This window comes from Parasteatoda tepidariorum, chromosome 6 (assembly GCF_043381705.1).
Source record: "Parasteatoda tepidariorum isolate YZ-2023 chromosome 6, CAS_Ptep_4.0, whole genome shotgun sequence".
NCBI lineage: Eukaryota > Metazoa > Arthropoda > Arachnida > Araneae > Theridiidae > Parasteatoda > Parasteatoda tepidariorum.
In genome coordinates, this window is record NC_092209.1 from 39,448,146 (window position 1) to 39,473,268 (window position 25,123).

General features: G+C 27.4%; 2 protein-coding genes across 2 annotated transcripts; both read right to left on the minus strand.

Annotated features, from left to right (window-relative positions):
- Positions 1-221: 221 nt before the first annotated feature.
- On the minus strand, positions 222-3,028 carry LOC107450729 (uncharacterized). The gene is made up of 2 exons (XM_016066600.3): positions 2,905-3,028; positions 222-748 (listed from the first exon to the last, which is right to left on the minus strand). Exons 1-2 carry the CDS (start codon positions 2,923-2,925, stop codon positions 272-274), a joined length of 498 nt encoding a protein of 165 aa, XP_015922086.2. The 5' UTR covers positions 2,926-3,028; the 3' UTR covers positions 222-271.
- A 7,119-nt stretch (positions 3,029-10,147) lies between these two features.
- On the minus strand, positions 10,148-19,130 carry LOC107450721 (acanthoscurrin-2). The gene is made up of 3 exons (XM_016066594.2): positions 18,940-19,130; positions 12,819-13,503; positions 10,148-10,304 (listed from the first exon to the last, which is right to left on the minus strand). The coding sequence occupies exons 1-2, from the start codon at positions 18,952-18,954 to the stop codon at positions 12,847-12,849; spliced, it is 672 nt and encodes a 223-aa protein (XP_015922080.1). The 5' UTR covers positions 18,955-19,130; the 3' UTR covers positions 10,148-10,304; positions 12,819-12,846.
- Positions 19,131-25,123: the final 5,993 nt, after the last annotated feature.

Sequence of the window (25,123 nt, forward strand, 5' to 3'; positions counted from 1 at the left end):
TTTAAAAATCAAAAACAAGCGTTGGTGGACTCTCCAAATGTACCGATGTGACACAGAAATGAGAAAATATTTCGAAATAAACTTTTTTTTGTGAAATTGTTTTTTTTAGATAGTTTAAGGAAATTATTGACATTTGCATTTTCACCAATTGTTATGATTTTATAAAAAAAAATTTTTTTTTATTAAAAATGAAAAAGTAATAAAAAACACAAAAATACAAGTTTTAAATAAACAAAACAATTTATTTAAGTCATCAAGTCAACTATTAAGTTCAGCCCATAAGTCCTCCATAACCAATTCCCATCATAGGACCATAGATTCCAGCTCCATATCCAAGACCACCCATAAGTGGCCCACCCATGCCCATCATTCCCATTCCTTGGCCTCCGAACATACCGATACCTCTTCCTCCCATCATTCCAAGACCTCCCATCATTCCGAGACCTCTGCCTCCCATCATTCCAAGACCCCTTCCTCCCATCATTCCGAGACCTCTGCCTCCCATCATTCCGAGACCTCTGCCTCCCATCATTCCGAGGCCACCACCTCCGATCATTCCGAGACCTCTGCCTCCGTACATGCCAGATGTGTATCCTCTGGTTACACCATAGCTTCCTCCTAGGCCACCTCCGGCACCTCCACTAATTCCTCCTAGGCCAACTCCGGCACCTCCACTAATTCCTCCTAGACCACCTCCTATGCCTATCATCTGACCAAAGCATCCAGACAGAACAACGGCAATACAAATCTGAAAAATATGGAAAATAATTTAAATATATTAAAAAATATGCCTGTTAGATGAAAATTATTTAATTAGATCTAGATATGAGATAAATTTTTTGTTGTTGTTTGTAGATGGGAGTGAAAACTACATATTTTTTTTATTAGTATATACATCTTTCTTTAATTCCAGTATTGATATTAGTGCCATTACACTAAAACAATGAATTCGAACAATTATTTCTTTTAAAAAAATAGCAAAATTTCACATTCTATAAGTGCACTTTAAGTAACTAAATAATTCTGGTAAGTTTTGACTAAATAACAATATGCTCTTTACAATTCCATCTAGTAAGAAGTGAATGTTATTTTGTTATGCGACTGTTCTGTCTTTCATTCCATGAAAATACATATACGTATAAAAAAATTTTTGATGTAGTTTTTTGATGACATACTTTGAAATTGTTTTTCTTTGTTTCTTGTTAGTGATCAATTTAAGAAAGATGACATACGAAATTTTATTGCTTTAAAACAGAATAAAATTAATAATTGTGCAGCTATTTGTGTGTATTATATTAAATATTTCAATACTATTTGCTGAGACCAAAGAAATAAACAAAACAAAACAAAATGAAATGAATAAATAAAATAATCGAAGCTCTGCATAGGCTTTGGATTTTAGCAAAACCTTACATCACCGAGTACCTTATCTACAACTAAACACATTCCTATATTTTGTGCAAGTCATGCTGCCAATATAATGCTCAACAGTAGACTTTTTTTAAATTCTAAATATAAATCATTTCCATTTCGGTCCATATGATCTCCGATTTTTAGCCCATGAAATTCTTTTTGGATTTTGATGTGACTTCAGAACAGGGGCCGTTTACAGTGAGTCATTATTTCTGATTTTAGTATTCCCTTATAAATTGTATACTAGAGAATCTTATGTATACCTCAATGAACCATTCAATAGAGTCCCGATGACATTTATAGTGTCATGAACAGTCATTTGGATACTTGTCAGACGTCGAATCAAACGAGTATAGCGTTTATTCATTATACGCGATCTAGATATGTGTTTGCTTCATATTTGTAACCATTTCATAAACCTTAATAAATAAAGACCTTTTATCTCTTAAAAATAGCGGAATTTTTCGAAACATATTTAACAACTGTTTGTAGCTGGCAAATTTTTGTAATTACACCTCTTTAAATAGTTTTAGTGGTAGTATCAGTTGCTAAGGGTTACCATTTGCGGATCGTAAGTACTTGACGTTTGTGATGCATATGAAAAGAAATATTAACAGAAACTCTTAATCATGTCTAAACTTTTGTAACAATCAAATTTCTCTTTTTATCTGTAACACTAGTGTTATAACAAATCACACAATTTTATTTATATTATGACATTTTAGAGAGGGTTTTTTGAACATGTTTACATGTTTTTTTTTTTTAAAATCTGTTTATTATAATTCGATATTGTAAATTCCATAATTTCATTGTGTAAACTTTTACATTGAGCTCTACCATATTCATATAAAAATTGCGAGAATTTCTTTTCGTATCGTACATATTATGACAATGTAAACCTTCTTTATTTTCTTTGAAGAGACTAAATAGCAATAATATATAAAAAACATCAACTTTACAATTGCTAATACTTTTCTAAGGTAAGTATTATTATTATTATTATTTTTGTTGCTTTTTTCAATACTAGAAAAATGTTGGAAAAAGATTTCGCATTGATTCTAAGTGGGAAATGAATGTACGAAAATATTTTTTCAAAGTTACAGAGGTTGCAATCAGGATTAGCTGCTAAAGTTTTGTCTTCATATAGTCACAAGTGTAGATTACTTTGTTTCATGTTAGTTCCAGGTTAATGCTTACTAATAGCTCTAAATTGGAGATAAGAATAAAAAGTTTGAAAGTTTTGAATTATGCTGGTGTTCATAAACAAATAGTTGATCTAAAATACCGAAGATAACATAAATTTTATGTATATTAATAAAACTGGAAGCACTTATAAAGCATATTTGAATATGAGAAAACACTCCTCTTAGCTTTAGTGCGCATATAATGATGAAAAATAGTTTAAATTAATCAGATTTTAATTATCCTTAAAATTAAGTTCATATTCAAATTAAATATGATTACAGGAATTTGAAATGGTGCAGTACTTACGACTGTTCGTAGGTGGAACATTTTTCTTGACGGTACTTTAAGGCAATCTGAGTTTGCAATACTTTCCACTCTTTAAATCAGCTTTATATATACAAGTTGATAAAAATAATGTCTTTGCGTCTGAATAAAATAATAATATAACTTAAATAAAGGGAAAGACTCAAATAAGAATAGCGCAATGGCAGTTGTGTCATTTAATTGAAAATGTTCCACGGAGCGGTCAGTTACATTTATTCAAAGTGTCATTGAGGGTGCTTTGATTTTTTATGCCTCTAGTTTACGCTCTATGAAGCTGAAGGCGCTAATTGAAAGTTATTTCTATGAAAACTGTTTCCGGGCAATTTTACTATACTTATTGTATACAGCTACCAAATTAAATACCTTTTTTCATGTCATCTGTAAGAATCAAAAATAAAGTGAATTATAAGAATAGAGTAATTTCGTAATAGCTAATTTTTTTGCATTTTCGTCATTTTTTTTTCAAGCTTCGAGACAGACTTTTGATAGTAGGACATTTTTTGAAATTTTTAAAAATATACTAAAAGGGTATTTACGAATGACGTCACGCTTGGAAAGCGGGGTTCTTGGGGTTGTGATTGTTAGTGACAAGGAGGAGGAACAAGAAGTTAGAGATCATACGTATCGGCTAGAATAAGTTACTTAAAATCAGTAAATAAATTTTTTAAAAATAATATTTCGTTTTATGTTATCTAGCTTTGCATTTTTATCATGATTTTTTTAAAACATAAAAAGGGGTTTTCTTCTGATAGTTTTGTTTTGCATTCTTGTTGATTTCATTAAGTTCTATTTTAAATTGAATTCTACTTTAAATTAAGTTCTATTTAGAATGATAAATTTAATAGACCCATGTACTCGATGACCAAGTATATATCCTCTTCTTAGGCGGATAAGTCGCAGTGAAGAATTTAGAGTACTTTATATTTTATGACTGTGAAATGCAACTATAAATTAAATTGACAAAGGAAATTACTAAAAATCTTTCTTTTAAATGATCACGTAATGCTTTTTTTAGACCTGATACTTTGACACTTTGTGACAAAAGGGGGAGTAGGTCAAAATATTGAAAAAGTGTAATATCATCAATGTATACCCCCTTAACAGATTGTTTCATAACTTGTTGATTGTGTTAAAAACAAATTTATTCACTTACACTTTAGAGGTCTTGTTACCATTAAAATTTGAGGACAGAAAAATTTAGTGACTAAAAATATGATTTTAGCATATATGATATAATGTATATTTTATGTTAGTATAGCAACCTATATTCACGATATAATGTGCATTTTATGTTAGTATAGCAACCTATACTCACGGAAACTTCCATCGCAAATTATTTTGTTCGCTTTAAAACATAGCAGTTCTTGCATATTTAATTTTTATAATTGAACCTTTCTTAATATGAATAATTTTTTATTAAATAATATTGCTTTCATAATGTGTTAGTTCTGAAATAACTTGATTTTATTTATGAAGTTAGATTATTTAATATTATTTGACGGGCAATTTATGATTTTTTATAGTATTTTTCGCTGCGGGATGCATTATAAAAATGACATTAAATGTTTTAAAAATGTTAATATAAGCCTGGAAATAGTTATGAAGCCTTAGAAAAAATTTATTTTGGTCCTAAGAATACAAAATAAAAAACATAGGAGACTATATATAATTTTTATATAGCCTATATGTTTTTATACAGGAAGCAAGATAAGAGATTTGCACACACCAGACTTTGGAGAAGAGTCTGGTGTGTACAAATCTCTTATGCACTTCAGAAAGTCCTGGAACGAATCGGTTACCGTCTAATCCTGCACTGACGTCTCCACATAAATTCAGCAAAATAAGAATCGGAAGATTTCTTCGGATATTGACGAAAATCTTGCTTGGAAAATTTTCATATGGCATTCTATGAATCCACATGCCCTAAAATTTAGGTCATATATTCTATTGTTCGAAGTACCAGTTTCGGGATCAATAAAATTCAAAGAATGATTGAAAGATAAATGCAGAAAATCTTCATTTTTTAGACAATCTGCGATAATTGTCCCAGGCGATATTTTCCAGGTAACAACTTCTCTCTCGTGAGATTACTAAATACTTTTTAAAATATTTTACATTTAGCATTAACATATACCTAACTCAAACACATCTCTCTTTCGTTACCACCAAACACTAATTTACTATTCACTCGTATACCAAGATTATATTTTTTCTTACCGAACTTGCTTTTATCAATTTCAAAAACCATTCCAGGACCTTCTATAATTTCACTATTTTTTTCCACCTGTATCAGTACACACTTCTTAACTGAAATTACACCAATCTACCACAGTTTTTCTAAATTTCATATTTACCTCATTCATAAGAAGATTTGTACCAGCTTCAAACACCCACAAAAACGAAAACATATTCATCAATCATATTCATTTTACCATCTACAAACACACATACTGTTCCTCAGAGACCGTTTGCAACGATGAGTATTTTTACCTTCCTCACGATAAACTCATTTGTAGCCATTCGTTCCTTCTTTTGATTTATCCAAACGCATATCTTTCACATAAGCAAGATAAAAATAATGAGAATTAATCAAACCTTCTCGCATAAACCAGTCATTAATAGATTTCTTACCCTTTCTCTCCTGTAAAAAAATACATATTTACTTTTTCAGACATTCTTTGTAGAGATAGCAGACGAAGGTAGTTATAGCGACAATGACATGTGAGCAACTACTGGTAAAAGAATAACTTAGGTAAAATTTGAAATGCAAATAATGTATATGAAAACAAACCAAACAACAAACATAAAACAATAAGGAAAATTGCGGTAGCCCGTTCAATAACAAAACAAATAATATCATGGTAATCAGGAACGGGGTTACAGTAAAACTGTACAATCGCCAAACCAAGGGACCCCCTATTCTACACCAGAACACTCTGTTTTAATGAGGAATATTCTGCAACTGAAAAAGAAACTGATAAAGGAAATGATACATTTACGATTGGACATTCATTGGAATACATTATGCAAATTACAGGATAATAATTTAGAAAACAATTGAGATTATGAAAATATGCTTATCAAAAAAAAAATTACAAAAACTAGTGAATTGTGTTTCTTCCCAGGATCTCCATCATTTGCATACGTATTCTCATTTATTTACTTATATATATGTTTTAAATCTTGAAAGCTAATTTTAATTACCAAAAATGACATGCTGAGGCCAACAATTGGAGGTTAGGTAGCAGAATGGACATTTCTAGCTAAGAATTCAGAATAGCAAAACCGATATAACTTTTTTGTTTCATTGAGAATGCTTAATTTGACAAAGAGTTCAAACTTTTGGAAGCCACTTCCACACCGCTAAACAACATACGAACCTTATGTTTAACGGTGTTTTAATGCAGATGTCTAAGCTAACGTCACTTCCCTTACCTGTCCACTGAAAATCTATCAATGATCAATCAGTTACACATGCAACCAGCATGAATACGTTTTCTTATGATAGGAATACGAATCATCTAATAGGTGCAAACAGAAATTGGTTGAAAGATAGTGGAACATTGATCTAGTTTAGCCTCTGACTTAAACACCCATATTGTGTTTCTAACATTCATTGCAAAAGTTGTAATTTGAGGTAAAAATATTCGTAAGGAGTCTATCCCAATAAAACTTAGATTAAACTTTTTCCATTTTTTAAGTTTATATTATGTATTATGAATTCATTCAGAAAGTTCTTCACAGAATCCTGCCTGTTAACTTTTATCTATTTAACTTATTTTTTTATTTGAAAAAGATTCGAAAATATGGGGCGTTCCAAAAGAAAGCATGTTCTGAAAATTTCCTATACAAAATTAATACAACTGAAAGAAATGCTTAGATGCAAAAGATGCTACTAAATATGCGAGGTATGTGTTCTGAACTATATTGAAATAATAAAATTTCTCGAATAAAATACAGAATTTAAAATCAGTATTATTAATATAATGCTGTCGTTTACTTTCTTTTTTCACAAGTTTCGTCTTTTGACGATATTAATGCCAACCAATAAAATTTTAGTTACACCAAAGCATAATCAATTCTATAAAATACAAATATACTTTGACTTTTTGTAAGTCACTGCACTTTTGTACTTTAGTCGTGGAGAAATGCCAACGGGATATAATATAGCCTTTTGGTTAAAAAAGTGCTTTGCGCTTATTGAATGAAACAAAAGCAATACTAATTAGACTAATAAAAAATCTGTATGATTAATGATTTAGAATGATTCTATTTTTACAGTAGATATATTTAGTAGTTCACGTTCCATGACGGAAATGTGTATTTTTCTGAGACAATTGAGAGAAAAAATAATTTCTTTGTTTATTAATTATTTCTGTTTCAGTTTATTTTTTGCTATTATTTAAACTAAACTCAGTGGCGCAACAGCCCATAGAGGGCCAAGGTCTTTAGTGCCCATCTCAGTTTTCTTGACCTTGGGCTCTGGTGTGCAGGAGCAGATGTTCCGGTCAGGTGGTCAGCCGAACGCGGAACCCCCAGTGTTTAGTTCCCAAGCATACTTGGTACTCATTTATCGACCCACTGAAGGGATGAAAGGCTGAATCAACCTTGCCCGGCCCCAGGATCGAACCAGGGACCTGTGGCACGACAGCGCGAAGCGCTACCGCTCAGCCATCAGGCTTCTTTGCTATTATTTATATTGCGAAATATTTGGACACATTTCAAACAGGTCTAACTTGATAGTAAATGATGTAAGCTTAGTCCTCAAGCTGAATATTATAAGATTACGAAGCAATCTTTGATGGTTGGCGAGCGGTAGCGAGTAAGGAATGCATTAGTTCATAGATCTAAAAAAATAGATTTTTCCGTAACACGCAAAATTGTAAAACAATGTAGATATTAAAATCCTTATATATAAGTTACGCTTTGATTGTTCTAGATAACTCCATACAACTGTTCATTTTATCGGGCTAAAACACGAAATTCAACTTTCGCATTGTTTTGCCAACTAATTTTATTTATAAAGTCTGAAATTAAAATATACTTTTACAAAAACATTTTAAAAAAACCACCAACATTAAAAACTTAAAACTACTATACATTAAAAAAAAGTTATTCTAGTTGCTTTCTATTAATAATAAAAAAATACTCAAAAATTTAGTGTTTTTTAAAAAGTTTATTATTAAAAGTTAGTTTATTTTTTAAAAGTTCTGTGGTTTCTAGTCAAAAAGTGATGTTAATCAAGTTTTAATACCTTTTCCAAATTAATTTTCTAGGAAAAGAATTTTTGAAAATTTAAGCTGCCAAGATTAAGTGAATTAGGAGAATCTTTCTGTTTAACTTTCTTAACTTTTGTAGTGCCTGTTGAGTGACGAAAAAAAAAGTCTTTTTTCGCTGACAAAAAATGAATGCCTTGCTTGAATTTCAACTTTAAATTAAGTTAATTGCTTCTACTTAATTATTCTTTTAGCTACATTTTTCTGAAATCTCACTTATATGCGTAACTACACTTAATCCAGATCACTTACGAACTTTAGCAATCACCTATTATTTTTTATTATTAAGATTTGAGCTGCGATATCTCAGAGAGCAAGAAAGTTCATCTCCAAATGAGATGAGCGAGGCTCGAATCTCGGCAATGGCTGGTCGATTCAAATTCTGCACCCGGCTCGCACCGACTACAGTACTGATATAAAACATTTCCAGGATTTTTCCTTTCCAATGCAACACAAATGCAGGTCAATTTTATTGAGAAGTTCTTTACAAAGGCAAGTTTGTCCAATGCTGTATCTAGAAGTTCCCTGTTAAGGGGACACGGGACCTTGAAATCATAAAATTTTCAAAAAAAATTTTTTTTGTTAAAAATTTAAAGATAGTCAACCTGAATCACGTGTTGTTCAAATTTTTTCGATACGATGATTTTTTATGATTTTATAGCTATTTTTCTGAAAAGTGGGCGTGGCACTTTTGACGTTCCATAAGCTGTCTGTTTGTTTACATTGTAGTTATCAAGCTTATTTTGATTTTTTTTTATGTTCAAATCAATATTTCTATAAAATATTTTTTAATTAGTATAATGTGACACTGTTTGGCAACGCCAAATTAACTTTAACCGTACTTTTGTTTAACCGTACAATTGTGGGCACTTTGAATTCAAATGTATGAAATTTTCTAGCATGTTATCGAAATTCTGCAATATGCTTTTCCTATGTCAATGTCAATAATTTTTTTATTTATCTGGTATCAAATATATTATTTGTTTTATTAAAATTATAGAGAATAATGTTTTTAGTGTAATTTTTATGCACACAAAAATAATCTTTTTTCTTTGTTTCAAGGTTACATATGACATATTGATATGATGCATAACGAACAATATTTTTATGTAAAAATCGTTTGTATTGGTAAAAATTTAGCATTTATTATATTAAGAATACATCGGAAGTTCTTTTTATATTTTAAGCATGATATTATAGCTATTACAGTGAGTTTTAGTTAATTTACACAAAAAAAGTAGTTTTTCTCCGTTAACTTTTTTTGCATAATTTACTTCTATAATTTGTCCCTTGTGTCTGAATAATTGAAAATTTTGCCTGAAAATTTTTCATATGCTTCATATGACTGTTATAAAGACAATGTAGCATTGTTTTCACGAAATATTAATTATAAAGTTTTTTATACAACTTTAACTGTAGGAGGAAATGAAAATTTTCGAAAAAAAAGCGTCGGAACTAAAAAAATTTTTTTTTCTCAAAACCTTTTGAAGTGAAACAATAACTGATGCTAGAGAGTCTTTATATCATCATTATCTATCTATAGAAAAAATTTTAAATTATTTGGATGAAATTTCAGACACAAGGGACAATTTTTGTATTTTTTAAAATTTTCATATTTTATTAAATTTTTAAAAAAATTTTGACCAAAATTGTTTTTACTTGGCCTATTTCCTAAAATATGCTAAAAAATAAATAAATTATGTTCATAATAGTAAAATTAAATTAAAAAACAAGTTTTCATTTGAAAGGTCCCGTGTCCCCTTAACCGTTAAATAAAAAAAAATGCTATCAGCATTTAAACTAGTTAATAACTAAAATTTACATTTTATATTAAAACCCATTTAGAGTTTGAAAATTCAGTGTAATTTTTTGCATGCTACTTGTTTCTAAATGTTTATTAAATGCAAATTTATATTGATTATTATTTTACACAAATAAATCACCAACGATAAAAATAAAACATTTTATTTGTTTGATCACAAAAAATTTACAAACGCAACTTGTGTGAAATTACATATGAACAGCGACAACACCTTTAACTTCAGCTGCGACAGAAGAAAGGCTGTTTCATAGGAAAATTGACCATAATTAACTGTCTTTCAATACCTGAAAATAAAATCATAATTAATAAAAAGGAACCACCACTTTGCGATTACATAAAAAAATGACAAAAGGATCAAAAATTAATTTATGATTTAGTTATAATTTTTGTGTTTCAAAATCACGAATTCTATCTCTCATTATGAATAATAAAATTAGATTTATGTTAAAATATGGAAATTTAAATATTATTACTTTGTAATAAAAACTTCTCACTTTATTAAAAAGTCGTTAAAGCCGCTGATGCCGCCGACTCTTTTTTGGCTGTTCAACTTAACGTTACATTTTAGTTTTCTACCCAAAAATTATACGACATAGAAACTTTAAGTTATAAATACGGGGAGAAAAAATGTGCAGGTATTATGATCGAACAAAACGTGTAACATTTCATTATTAGTTCAAGAATTATTAAATGTTAAACTTGCAGAGCAAAATAGCATATATGCCCCTCTAAAAGTCGTTGGAATTCAACTACGGAGACTTGTTTGTTTATAAACTTAACACGGAGTATTTGTTTTCGAAATTTTAATTTGTTAGAAAGTTAATTTCAATTTTAAGTGCTTATTTGTGATTTGTAATTTTTTTTTGTTTTACGTTTCATTTTGCTTTGCTGCTCAAAATCTCTATCAAATTTGAACTTGATGAAACCAAAATCTAATCTGAACTTAAGAATTATGAAAGTGTGTAGAAAAATGTAAAACTCGTATAAGGAGTTCGATGGAATGAAAAAAATTCTGATTTCTATCATTAGTTACAGAATTAATAACTGTTAAACTTGTAGGTAAAAAAAACCCATGTTGGCCAATTTGCCGACCACTGAAATACAACTACAGAGAGGGAGAGAAAGAGAGAGTTAAATTTTTAAAAATACAAAGAACAAAGAGAATTAAAAACTGTTGCGAATCGTTATATGATGTAAGGTTATCATTATATTTCTTACCTTTGATAACTCCCTTTTAAATGATTTCTCATTTATTACTTTTTTAAATACAGTTGATTATTTATCAAATCCCTAGATCCTTCCATTTCGTTAAACTTGACATAAAATTATAATTATTACATACTTCATGCGAATGAGGAATGAGAACAACGGAGGTTATTGAGCGAAGTGAACATCATAGTTCTTTAGAGAAAGCATATTCCTTAAATCATTTTAAAATAATTATGGAAAATAAAATATGTTTTTCTATTATTATGTTTTAAATAAACAAATAATACTGATTTGAGAAACAATAAAAACTTATTAAAAGTCTTTTTTGTAAAATTTATTTTAGAGTGTATTTATTTTTTTTTGGTTTTAATTTTATCTGTGTTTCGAAATTTTTTTCTAGGCACAGAGTTCCGTTATGGCTACCTCTAATTCAAGTATTTTTTGAGTCTTCAAAAAAGAAAAAAAAAAAAAAAAAAGAAGTAAAAAAGAGTTACACTAACAATCGCAAAAATCTGTCAAATCACTAGGAAGGACGGAGAGAGGAAAAATATAAAACCAGTTGGATTTGTTGATGAAACTGAGAGGTGTTTCCAATAATTTTCCTTCATTAAAGATTAAAACAGGTTATGAGTTTTTCAGTCTCGTCTTCTCTAGTAGTGAATCTAGCGTTTTTGTTTTTTCAAGCTTTAATATTAATTTATTGAACCTAGCGTACATAATTTTTTACTTTATGTTTTATAAGGGTACTAAAATTATATACTAAGAGTGATTATTACAGGGCACCCTATTTAGCATTGATATAACAATAATGTTTATTCAATTATACGCAAAAGTCTCTAAAGAAAGGGTAAATTTTTGGAAATTATAATTAAATTTATGAATTATGTCTGTTAAAATGAGAAATTCGAAAGATCAGATTTCTCTCCCAAAGATTTACATATTTCCTCCAGCAAAAACCAAATTTTGACAAAGTTATTATTTTTTATGCATAGGTTGTAATACATATAAATAGGAGTCCCGAGAATAAAATAAAAGATTTTTATAGATTCTAAATAAATAAAAAAGATTAAAGTAATGAAATAAAAATTTGTAAATGAAATTAAAAGTTGTTATTGATTTTAAAATCTAAAATTTATAAGATAAAGTGTTAGCTATTCAAGCTATATAGTTTCTATTTACGTGAAAAACTTGCTAAATTAAGTATAAGGGAAAACAAATGTCACAGAATGGTTAAGGTGACAAATTGATTAAACTACATGTAACAAAGATATTGATTGACATATCATATTTGCTTAATATACAACAGCCGAACAATATAGCGTTAATTTAAATTTTTAGTTTAGAATTAATACAAATTTTTTTTTTTACATTGTTAAGTTCATGTTTATTTGCTTATTGCATTGTTCCTAATTTTGCTTAAATGAAAAATTAAAAAAGTAATTGTCATAACTTACACATGTTTGTAATAACTTTGCAATATCCTATTAAAAATTTAAAAACTTTATAGTACGTATTTTCCCCTGTATATTGCCTTTCTTATACTTAACTGGATAAGCAATAAAGTTACTTGAATGAAATTAAGCACTTACTTCAGATACAACCTTTAAACAGATTTCCTCAGTGAACCAATTTTCCATAGCTTCCGTAACCACTTAATCCGTGTCCTCCATATCCTTCAAAGCCTCCGTACCCTTTTCCTCCATATCCACCAATTCCATAACCGCCATGCCCTAAACCTCCTTGTCCTAAACCTCCATATCCACCAAGACCTTTTCCTCCATAACCACCCAAACCTTTTCCATAACCGCCAAGTCCATAGCCTGAACCATATCCACCCACTCCTTTTCCATAACCTCCATATCCTCCAAGTCCTTTCCCATAGGAGGAGTATCCGTAGTTGTAACCATGTCCTGAAGTATAACCCCCGTAACCACCTAATCCTTTACCATAACCACCATAGCCGCCAAGTCCAGAATCTCCTTTGTAACCCCCTAATCCGTATCCTCCATAACCTCCTCCTAAGCCTTTTCCATATCCACCATATCCTCCATAACCTCCTCCTAAGCCTTTTCCGTATCCACCATATCCTCCAAGTCCATGGCCACCACCGTATCCTCCGAGTCCGTAACCACCATATCCACCAAGACCATGACTGCCATATCCACCGTATCCTTTACTTCCTGAACCATATCCATAGCCTACTGATCCTTGACCACCGTACGCTCCTAAACCTCCAGCATTTGCTGCTACAACTGAGCACAAGAGAAGAGCAATCTGAAAAAGGAAATAATTAAATTAATCTCTAACTCATATTTTTTTATATTAATTAATTTATTATTTAGATAAAGATTTAAAAAATATAAGAAGTATTAATATTTATAAAAAATAAACAATTTTGAATTTTTGTTATTTTTATTTTAACTTTTTAAGTAGAATCCTTTAAGTTTTTCGTGTCCTCAAATCAAATACATTATTTAAGTATACTCGCTAATAGAAACAATTCAATCAGGCGAAATAAATAATTCTTTTTCATTTCCTTTTATGCGTAATAACAGCATTAATTTTTCTAAACAATTCAAAATTAAAAAAATTTAAAAGCTTTCATCAACTGAATATGATTAAGTTACAACAGTAACAAAATCTCCACTATTTAATAAAACATCATTAACTTCCATTTGTGAAGCTTCCTGAAGGGCCTAAGAACTTTTTTTTCGCAAAGGGAATGCTTCATTCTTTTTAGCTTCAAAAATCTATTACATAAATCAAATATATGCATGCGTAACTTTTTTAATCTAATTCACGTTATAAAAGATAATTTTCACAAAGGAAATTATCGATTACGTGAATAATTATAGTTTTGATCAGAGCATTGCATCTAAAAATATTCAGATTACAAGTATAATTAAATCATATTTATTCAACAATAATATGCCAATACGTTCTTATCATTTATTACTTTTGTATTACATAACTGAATTCAACAAAATTTAATAAAATATCTATATATTTTGGAAAGAGTAAAATATACATTATATATAATCAAAATATAGATTTTTTGAAGACACATTCTTGCATGGATTAATCATAAGCTGTGGATGTTGAAATTATTGTTCCGATTAGTTTGAATTTTTTTAAGTAAATTATAGAAAACTATGACAAATTCAAATAAAAGGAAACAGATTAAATTTTTTGAAATATTTCAAAAGAATTTTCAAATGAAAATATTTTGTTTACTCAACATTTTTCAAAAGCATTTTCTTTAAATACATTATATTTATTTAGAATTTATAAAATGTACAATCAATGTTTTCAACTAAACATTTAAAAAGCACTGAATTGAAAGCGTTACATCAATTGAATTAATGAGTCACAATCAATTGAAAAAAAGTGTATTTAAAAGTGCTTTTAAAAATAAAAGAAGGAAAACAAAATATTAGAAAAAGAGGTCGCAAAGATATTGTTTATGTGCGTTTTGAAGAAATAAAAAATATTAGTCAATTTAAAAAATAGTTTGTTTCAAAACTTAAAGTTGCGAAAAAAATATTAAAATTTAATATCAAAATAATATTAAAGTCAAATATTAAAATTCAATATTAAAATAACATTAAAATCAAATATTAAAATTTAATATTAAAATAATATTCAAGTCAAATATTAGAAGTTAATATTAAAATCAAGTATCAAAATTTAATATTTGATTCAATATTTGATTTAATATTGATTTAATATTTGGCGCATAAAATAAAAATCAGATGTAGCTTTTGACCTAAATATTAGTATTTTATGTATTAAGATACAATCTCACTTATTCGAGGTATATGTTTTTAATCAATTTGGATTAATTATATAAATTAATAACAATTAATTTAATAACAAGTGATTGCTATTATTCATAATTCTATGATTAATAATGAAAAATAAAATGCTTTAATTAATTATCCCAATGCTTTAACTAATTATCAGATGTAACTTTTGATCTAAATATCAGTATTTTATGTATTAAGATACAATCTTAATTATTCGTGGTATATACGTTTAATCAATTTGGATTAATTATATAAATTAATAACAATTAATTTAATAACAAGTGATTGCTATAATTCAAAATTCTATGACTAATAATGAAAAATCAAATGCTTTAATTAATTATCCCAATTTATAATGCTTAATTAATTTTATCAATTAATAATAATTATTTATTCAAATTTATGATGTTTTAACTAATTACGCAAATTTATTAAAGCAATATGAAAGAATTGAAACGTTTTTCCACACGATTAAAAAACTCGTTTACTTAAAATATATTCCATGCGAAGTAATAAGTCGTTTATCATACAAAGCATAGCTTTTTATGATTACTTTGTGTTTTTGTATTATTTATTTTAATAATATTCAAAACTGTTTTGAATTGTTAGAATTGAAACTATTATTTTCTTTTTAAATCAATTTCAAATTAAAAAAAAATATACGAAAAATACGATAAAGCTTTAACGAAATCGGTCAAATAGTTTCAACGTAAATTTTTTTTTTTTAAAGTTGTGCTTTTAAATTTTAATTTCTAGAGAGCTTTTCTATAGATTCCGTTTGAATTTTGAATTTGATCTTTTAGAATTATAGAATTTAAAATGACGTGAACATTCGTATATCTTACAATTTACTTTTCTATTGCGTTCTATCTATATATGATCTTATCTATATATGATCTTATCTATAATGAAAATCATATAATACCGGATTGATAATACCGGTTGATTTATTACTCAAAACATTAATAATTGTCTAAGATATTTTTAAGTAAATTTTGAAAATATGTTTGAAATAAATGCATTGAAATTTAATTTCAATACTTGAAATAAAATAACTAAAATGAATTCATTACCACTAAACTTTTATCTACCAAAAAAAGAAAAAAAGAAAAAAAAAGAAGAATATTTTAAGGTCGAAGTTAATGGAAACTTTGAAAAAAATAATAATTGTACTAAATACTATCATAATTCTTAAGTTATATTAACTACGTAGTTCTGAATAAATGTTTACTATATGATATCAGTGAGCGGAGAAAAGAATTCTAGTAAAATTACCGAGCTGTTGATGATATTTCTGGAAAACAAAACACAAAATCTTATAATAAAAACCGAAATAAACGGTATTTAAATCATTCATTTGGTAACGGTTTACTGGCAATTCACGTTTTCACAATTATAGCTTTTATAACCACATATTTTGTAAAAAAATGGGTGCAAAATTGAAGAATGAATTTAACCGAATAAATGGTTTTTGTGCCGTGGTCTAAGGTTTAGATATCATGATAAACTTACTAACCTTTATCACACATACTAAATTTTATCAAACATTAATAAACCATATTTTATTGTTAATTTTATCATATATTAATTTACCAGTGCCAAATTATTATAGATGGGCTTTTTGGTGTTCCCATATAGCCAGAAACACGAAAAAATTTACCATATTCTGGTAATTTCTATCACATATTTTTCTCAGTGTGCTAATACTATTAAAGCTATACATTTATTTAAAACTAACATTTAATTTAAATTTTTGAAAGAAAAAAATGTTTTTGCGATCATATAATGTTTAAATCAAATATTTTGTTTTTTCAAAATTTCTGATTTTAATGTATCTGAATATTTTGTTAATAAATTCATTTAGCCACAGCTTAAAAATCCTTAAATGATTGCACTCTTTTGATTTTTTTCCAAGATATTTCGTAATGATACATTTAAAAAGTAGTTTAAATTTTTAATTTGTTTTTTGATTTTTACTGTAAATGAAAATGTTATACTTTGAAATTATTTTGAGTTAAAATGTTCATACCTGAAATTGTTTTTAAAATTTTTAATACAAGTTAAATATTGTACAGACTTAATATCAATTTTTAATATTTTTAATGTATAGTTTAAAATTGATCTATATGTTCATTTCTTGTATAAATGAAAGATAAATAAAAAGACTAAAAAAAATATCCATCTTTTTAGAGTTATTTTTTATTGTTTCTAAATCATATCGTTCTTAAAATGAAAAAAAAAAGAAAAGAATGATCATGGAGAAAAACGCATTTTAAATTTCAGTATCATTTTTTAAACTGGTGAAAAGAACTAAGTCATATATTAGTTTAAATATGTACACAATTTTTACAACTCCTGGAAAAAAGACTCCTCATTAGACTATTATATTTAATGATAAAAAATAATTTCAGAGTTTCGTCAATTTCCGTGACCTGTATAGAAATAATATTGCAAGGTTATATCTATAACCCAGAAAATGACAATTATTCATATAATATTTATTTTGTATAATATATTATAACATTGTTATACAAAATGATAAGTACATATTCTTTTATCTCCAAGATTATGAATGAATATTTACGAATATTGATTAATGAATGTATATTTCACTTATTGTGTCATTATATTTCATCTGAAAATACAAAAACCTTATTTTAATAACAATTTCAACTTTCAAATTTTTATTACAAAATTCAAATTATGCGAATTGCATATAAATTGCTAATACGAAAATTAAACACATTGCAGTCGATTTGGTTTAATGTATATTCAATACAGTAAATAAAGAATAAATAAATAAACAAGATAATAAATTAATAGTAATAAGATAGTAAATAATGAATGTTCAAGAGATATCTTTGCAGAAAACTATTTAACAATGCTTTTATTCTCTAACACATTATTTCTCTCAATGCTTGCATATTTGGTATTTGCAAAGTGATTAGTATTTTAGTTTCCTAGCATTATTTTTATAATAAATACTAACAACAGAATAATATTTTATTACCAAGATTGGTTTTAGTATTCCAATTGAGTTAGTTTTATTAAAATTATAAGCTATTGATAAAATTTTCGAGTGATTTATTTTTTAATAAAACTGATGCGAGTATAATTTGTTTCGTAATAAATATTCAAGTTTATTAACTTAAAGTTTTTATTTTTATTTTATGCGTTATGGATTTTTATATGTTCACGTGTTAATCTTTTTTGCTCTCATTTTAAAGAGAAGGGACTTGGGCCGTTTTCATCTGCATGTAATGCAATGATTCAAATATGGGTTAGTTTGCGCTAATACTCGATACAATATTTCCTTTTACCTTTGGAAAAAAAGCTTAGGAGTTTGCATAGAGCTCAGTTAGAAGGATCGGAGATAAATCTATTGCTTGCTTTTTATTGTTCGCTTTTTCATTGGCAATTGGAAGAATTCATTAGCTGTTTTAAGATAAAAATTTTAATATCTCAGAATTCTTAATGATAAATTTTAAAAGTTCATAAAATTTTTCATTTCGAAGTTAATTACTTGAAATTATTTAAACTTTTTTAATAAGAAAAAATAATTTCATAAAAAAAAATTTAATAAGGAATAATTTAATTTTAAGTTTCAGCGAATTTAAGTTTCAAAAATTTTTTTAAAGATTAAATTTTTATTCATAAGAAGAAGATTCATAATATTTTTTAAATGATACCATAAAAATTGAATATCGCTATGGAAAAATTTTACTTTTAATGTGGTTTTAAATTTAAGTTATTTTACTGTCATAGTTAAATTTCTTAATTGGTTTACAGTTAAAACAAAATTTCATAATTATTTTACAGTTAAAATAAAATTTTATATTTAATGTTTTATAATTTTTAAATTTTTTTTTACATGAATGATCAAGAGCAAAAAATAAGTACTCACAGCAAAGTGGTTCATTGCAGTTAACTTTGTTATAGTACGTTAGTTATGATAATTCTCTGTTATAAAATGTCAACATTTCAAAAATTTCGAGCTTTTATATAAGATGGACCCGTAAGTAAAACTAGGTTGCATCCCAGCGTATGAAAGTAAAAGGCCCCGCCTCCATTGAAAAACTTTCTTCGCGACCTTTAGCGTCAAGTTTTTCTTTTGTCACGTGACATTCCAAAGTGAACTAGTCCAAGCACAATATATACGTGATGTTTCAGAAAGGGAAAATACCACCTTGAGAGAAAAAAAAATTAATTTATAACGGAAGACAACGCGTTATGGATTAGTTAACATCCATATCGTTTGCCAAATCGAAATCGAACGCAACAAGAATAGAAAAATATCGTTTGCGTGAGACTAACCAAGAATTTAAGTTTAATCTTTTGTTAAATATATATACTTGTGGATACTCAACAAAGCAATTAATTAAAATACATAATATACTTACATGAAGATAAAGCGTAATCTTACATTACGATATTTCTTCTCTTTTAACAAAAGACTTAATTTATGAGTCGTTGAGATCTTCGCTTTCAGATTCAGCGGAGCGTTGTATGTTGCCATTCTAATCAAAGAAAAAAGTAAATAAAATTAACACTCTCTATTCGAGAAAGTAATCAGCCTCTTTCGCTTTGTTATTGTTTTTTATGGAATGTTTTTGTCATATTAAATGGTTTTTTGTACAGGAAATGTAATTGTCCTCGCATGGCCACTTACAAGTAATCAAGGACGTGTTCTTTCGAATTCTGAGATTGATATTAGTCTTTTGATTAAGTATTTAAATGATAAAAGAATGCACCTTAAGACTATTTATTGAGCTGTTCAAAGTTTGAAACAAGTATTTTTATTTATTTGGTACTATGAAAAACATATAAGAATGTTTAATGACATAATAAACATATACAGATGCATTTTGTGGCAATATTAAAGGTGGATAAACAAAGAAAGTATGCTTTATTTTTTCATGATATATCGGAAACAGTGGTTTTTTAGATAAGAAATATAATTTTATAACTTTTCCCAAAAATGACTATCTAAAGTTTTTACTAATAATTTTTAACCAGTCATATGGTAATTTTCCCGTTCATATGGCAAAGGCTTACCAGAAATAATAGTTTTAAAAATTACAGTTCTCATTATCAGTTATTTAGTAAAAAATACAAAACTGACAAGTAAATTTAACCGAATTAATGGTTTTTATGCCTCGCTCTCAGATAACTCGATGAAATTATTGAATTTTATCAAATTTTATCACATAAAACCATATTTTATTGTTAATTTTACCAAAATCATTACCGAAGCGAAAAATTACCGAGTTTTTTGGTGTTCCCATAGAGGCAGAAACAGTGCAAATTTTACCATATTCTGGTAGTATTTAGCATAAATTTTTACGATTTATCCATAAGTACTATTCTTGGAAATTAAGTTTATTAAGTTTATTGCGCATCTATTTACTAAAATATAATTATTTTGCCTCGAAATGTATAAGGCTTTTGCATTGTATCCATAAAATTAGACAAATAATTAAATTTGGTTGATTTAACAAGCTCTTTTGCGCAACTAATACTAAATTTAACAAGTTCTTTCTTGCGGAACAAAATGTCTCGGGTAATACAGAAGTGACTATTATAAAGAGGAAATGCCAATTAGGCAAACGGTTGAGTAGCTGAAAATTGTTTAGCGTGATTTTTCACCTCAAATCATCAATTAATTATGTTTTCGTTTCACGCAAAATACGAATACCTTTCAAAAATGTGCATTATTTTGATTCGGAAATAAAAGAATTACAAAAAAAGTCATGGGATATTAATTTTTCGCAATTCAACATTGTTTAGTTATCGGTATATAATTGCTAAAAACTGATAAAGAAGACTTATTATTTTGAGACTTAGTTGATACAGAGTAAAACTAAAGTACCGGTCAAAACTATCACTTTTAGTGTTATTGGTCAAAACTATTACTGAGTCTTACTACTATTAGCATTATTGGCTATCATATGTTTCAAAAATAATTTCGTAATTTTTAGTCTTGAAAATTGTAAATCGTAAAAATAATTTGATAATTGAACCAATGTTTCATTTGATTTACGCAGTATACAGGGATAGGCTGTTATTAAATTTGGGTCTTAATTTTCATGCGAAGTATTTTCTCTGAGCGTTATATAGTTAATATAATATGTAATGCTGCTATATAATATGTAATGCTACATACGTTAATGACAAAATTTTTTATTGAAATACCACAGAAGCTAATAGTGTACTATAAATTAGAAAGTAATATAGTTTAAAACAGTATGAAATATAAATTGATATATTTGAAAACATGAACAATTGAAATCGAAATTTATATTTCATGGTAATGTTTTATTGAATGAAGCAAAAATACTAATTTAATAATGATAAAAAAAGTTGACTCCAATTGTACAAATTATCATATCCTTAATTATTATTGTTGTTGTTTCTAATGCCACTTGCCACACGGGCAAGCCTGCTTGGTGAAACCGAGCAAATTTAAGGTAGAGTGTGCGTTTCTTGTTTTTCAGTGGCGCCATCTATGGCCAAGAATTTTGCTTCTGCCACACCATACGTCGCACCCGTTTATAGGGCGGACCCATTCATACATCCATTCATTCATCCACAGATCGTAATATTGACCTGAATCAGAGAACGATTGATCTTCAATACAGTACTCCCAGAGGTACTGATTTATTATGGGAACATGGAGGACTTTTGCGACTCGACATATTTAACGTGCATCAGTCACTTTACTACACGGGGAGTCTTCGGCCTGCGGGGTTCGAACCCACGAACTGGCTATCCCGGCCACATCCTTAATTATGTAGACTTTAAATGAAAGGAAATCTGAAATTTGAATGAAATCGTTTGAATAGTTTCTGGCAAATTAATATTCAAAATTTTTTTTTTTAAATATTTTTGTTTCTCGGTTCGAATTTTAATAGTATGTCTTATAACTTAAAATTAAATTGTGAAAATAGTTGTAAAAGTTTTTATATTTTTAACTGTTTTCGATAATTTTTAAATAAAGTAATAATAAATATTTATTAAGAAGTATTGCTTTTTAAAGGAAAACTATTTTCAAGAAAGCATTTTTTATAAATGCTATTTTGAGTGCCAAAAATCCGAATTGGTCGGAAAATGATGTAATTTTATTCAGAGAAATTACATTTTTATGACTGATTTCGTCACTTTGTTGAACGGGAAAATCCTGAGATCAGATTTGAAAATATTTAGGTTGATTAATTTTCATTTCGCCGACTGTATAATTTAAGAATCGGATCAAGATTGGATATCGATTATTATTGTTCTAAATAAATAATTTCAAACATTTGAACAGCATTTCTTATAGTTCGAACTGCTCATAAACTCATTTCAATTTTAAACAATAAACATTCCTTACAGAAACAATTCATAATAAATAAAATTCATTTTCATTAAGAAATTCTTCTCTTTTCAAATGATACTTTGGCATTCTCAGCCATAATTTAATTAAAATTTCATGTTAATTTTCAAAGAGCTTTAAGGAAAACTTTTTATTTTTTATGTCTTCGTACAGCATTTATTAAAGCCGATTTCTCATAAATAAAATTATTAAATTAAAATGAAAAAAGCAAAAGGAAGCTATACTTCATTCTAAAGGTATGCGATTAATGACACAGTTCTAACAGTTCATTCGGCAAAATAAATTGCCTTTCTTAATGAAAAATAATTGTGCAAATGAAAGAAATTTTGAGGAAATAATAATTTTAAAATCAATGAGTTTTAAAAGAAATTGATTGCAGAAGAGTATTGGCAGTTAAAACGCTGAAGAAATTCTATAGAATATACTCTATAGAATTTCAAGTGTTAAATGTATATATTTTTATTTTACCTTTTATACATTCTAAAATATGCTTTTAAAGTATATACAATCATTTAAATAATTTTCATCTAAGTGAATTTAAATATTTTTATTTATTTTATGGTTTACTTATATTTGCCTTAATTACTTGTATTTACTATACCTATTTATATTCATTATACTTATTTATATTTACTGTATTCCTTAAAAAAATATAAATTCTAATTTCATATTTTTTTCATATTCTTTTGTATTTTACTTGTTAAATGTAGAATCAAAGTATCTGTGAACAAGTTGTTTCTCGTATTGTTTCGTTTAAAGAAATTGTGAGGTGATATAAATCCTTTTTTAAAAATAAAATAATTGAAAGAAAAAAAAAGAAGAAGAAAAACTTTTTCATGCTACTGAATGAAAAAGTAAGAAATTGCAACTTAAAACAATCAGGTTGATTAGGTTTCAGAAAATTTTCAGACATGTTCATTTTATAGACTTATTATTTTGTACACTGGCAATTTCATTAAAAAAATAGTAAAAACAATAATAAAAAACATGATTTATTTAAAAACAAAATTAAACATTAAATTCAAACATTTTTCAAATTATAAAGCAAGAAAAATTTTTTCTCTTTGCGATTTCTCAGAATTTTTAAATTTTTTTTAAATTTCTGCACATTAATTTTATTTTAATAAATCTGTGTTGGTCTTATTGTTTAAGTAAAAATTTTTTTTTTGAACAACTCGATCAAAGGAATTAAGGTAAATAAGGTAAGATAAATTAATGAATGAAACATATTATTTCAATGCAATGCAATACAAAATAAAAACAAGAAACAAACACAAGGAATAAATTGATCAAGTCACTTTTGTGTCTCTAGGTTCATGTCAGTGACTACATATTTCGAGAATGACTTGAATCTTAAAAATTATAAACTAATATGCCAAAAAATAAAAAAGGAATATTTTTCTAGCAATTTCTAGCAATTTATACAACAAATTTCTAGCAATTTATGCAAAATGGAGAGTGACATACAGCACGAAGGACTTGTCTTCCGGATCTTAAATAAAATATTCAGAATATATTTCATTCACGTATAAAAACGTCATAATTCAGTACCATTTATGTAATCATAAATATGTAATAATAAATCATTTATGTAATCATAAAGCTTTTTTTTAATCCTTTATCTACAGATAATGATTGTGTAAAAATATATAAATGGCAAATTTAACAATTTTTCTTCTTCACCGCAATGTCCACTTAATGCGTTTAAATTTATTCTAAGTGAATTAAATTAAAAATTTTGTTCGATTAATAAAAAATTAGAGAGTTATGGGGAGTGAAGTAGTTTCAGAAAATAAAAACGGCATGATAAATTATTAAGTCTTCAAAGCATTGCAGGTCTGTCAAAGTTCTTGAAATAATGCTACGAAAGTAAAAATAAAAATAAAATAAATAAAAATAAAATAAATAAAAATGAGTAAATAAAATGAATATACCAATCGAGGTGATCGTAAAAAGATCATGAAAATTCATGCAGATTATTCTGCTAATTTATATTTTATTTTTGTGCTTGAAATAGCTACTACTATATTTGCAACATTTCGATAATTGATAATTTTAGAATATTGCACTGTTAAAATTTTCATTCTGAAACTATGGTAAAATAACTGCCAGCTGTCTGTCCATCCGATTAACCGTAAAGTTTACAGTAAAGGACATTTTTCTCCTTTGTGGTTTTGTAACCATTTACCAAAAGTATGGTTATAAAACCATGAATACAAAACTATACAGTTTTTTAACCATTTACAACTAGCATTTTTCAAAAACGTGAAGAAATATAATTATTTAACTAGACATACTAACTCGACTTTTCGTAAGGTGCCGGACACTATAAATTCTTCATGTGTTGAAGGGAATGGGGGTGGTGTCAAAACTAGGACTCGAACTCTAGTTCTGTCGGTCATGAGATTGACATATAAGCCCGCTCGGCTATGATAGGTACACAGTATCTTCTTTAGGTGGTTCTAGTAGGTGCGATAAAATTCTGGTTGTTTAACTGTATTAGGTGAAAGCAGTTAATAAAGAATTTTTCTCAAACTTAACAGTTTGATTACCATTTTATTTATGGTTATTTGACTGTTTTGATTAAATATGGTAAAATAACCATTCAATGAATTGTTATATAACTATTTTTTCCGAGAAATTTCTAACAGTGTAATATGAGAATCACCCTTATAAAATTCTCAACCAAATAAAATTTTTATTTTACCTAATAAAT

Excerpts from the sequence above, each read along its gene's own strand:
- LOC107450729 (XM_016066600.3), bottom strand. The coding sequence starts at position 2,925 with ATGTTCCACCTACGAACAGTC. Across the intron at positions 749-2,904 it reads TGTTCCACCTACGAACAGTC|ATTTGTATTGCCGTTGTTCT; the intron begins GTAAGTACTGCA and ends CATATTTTTCAG.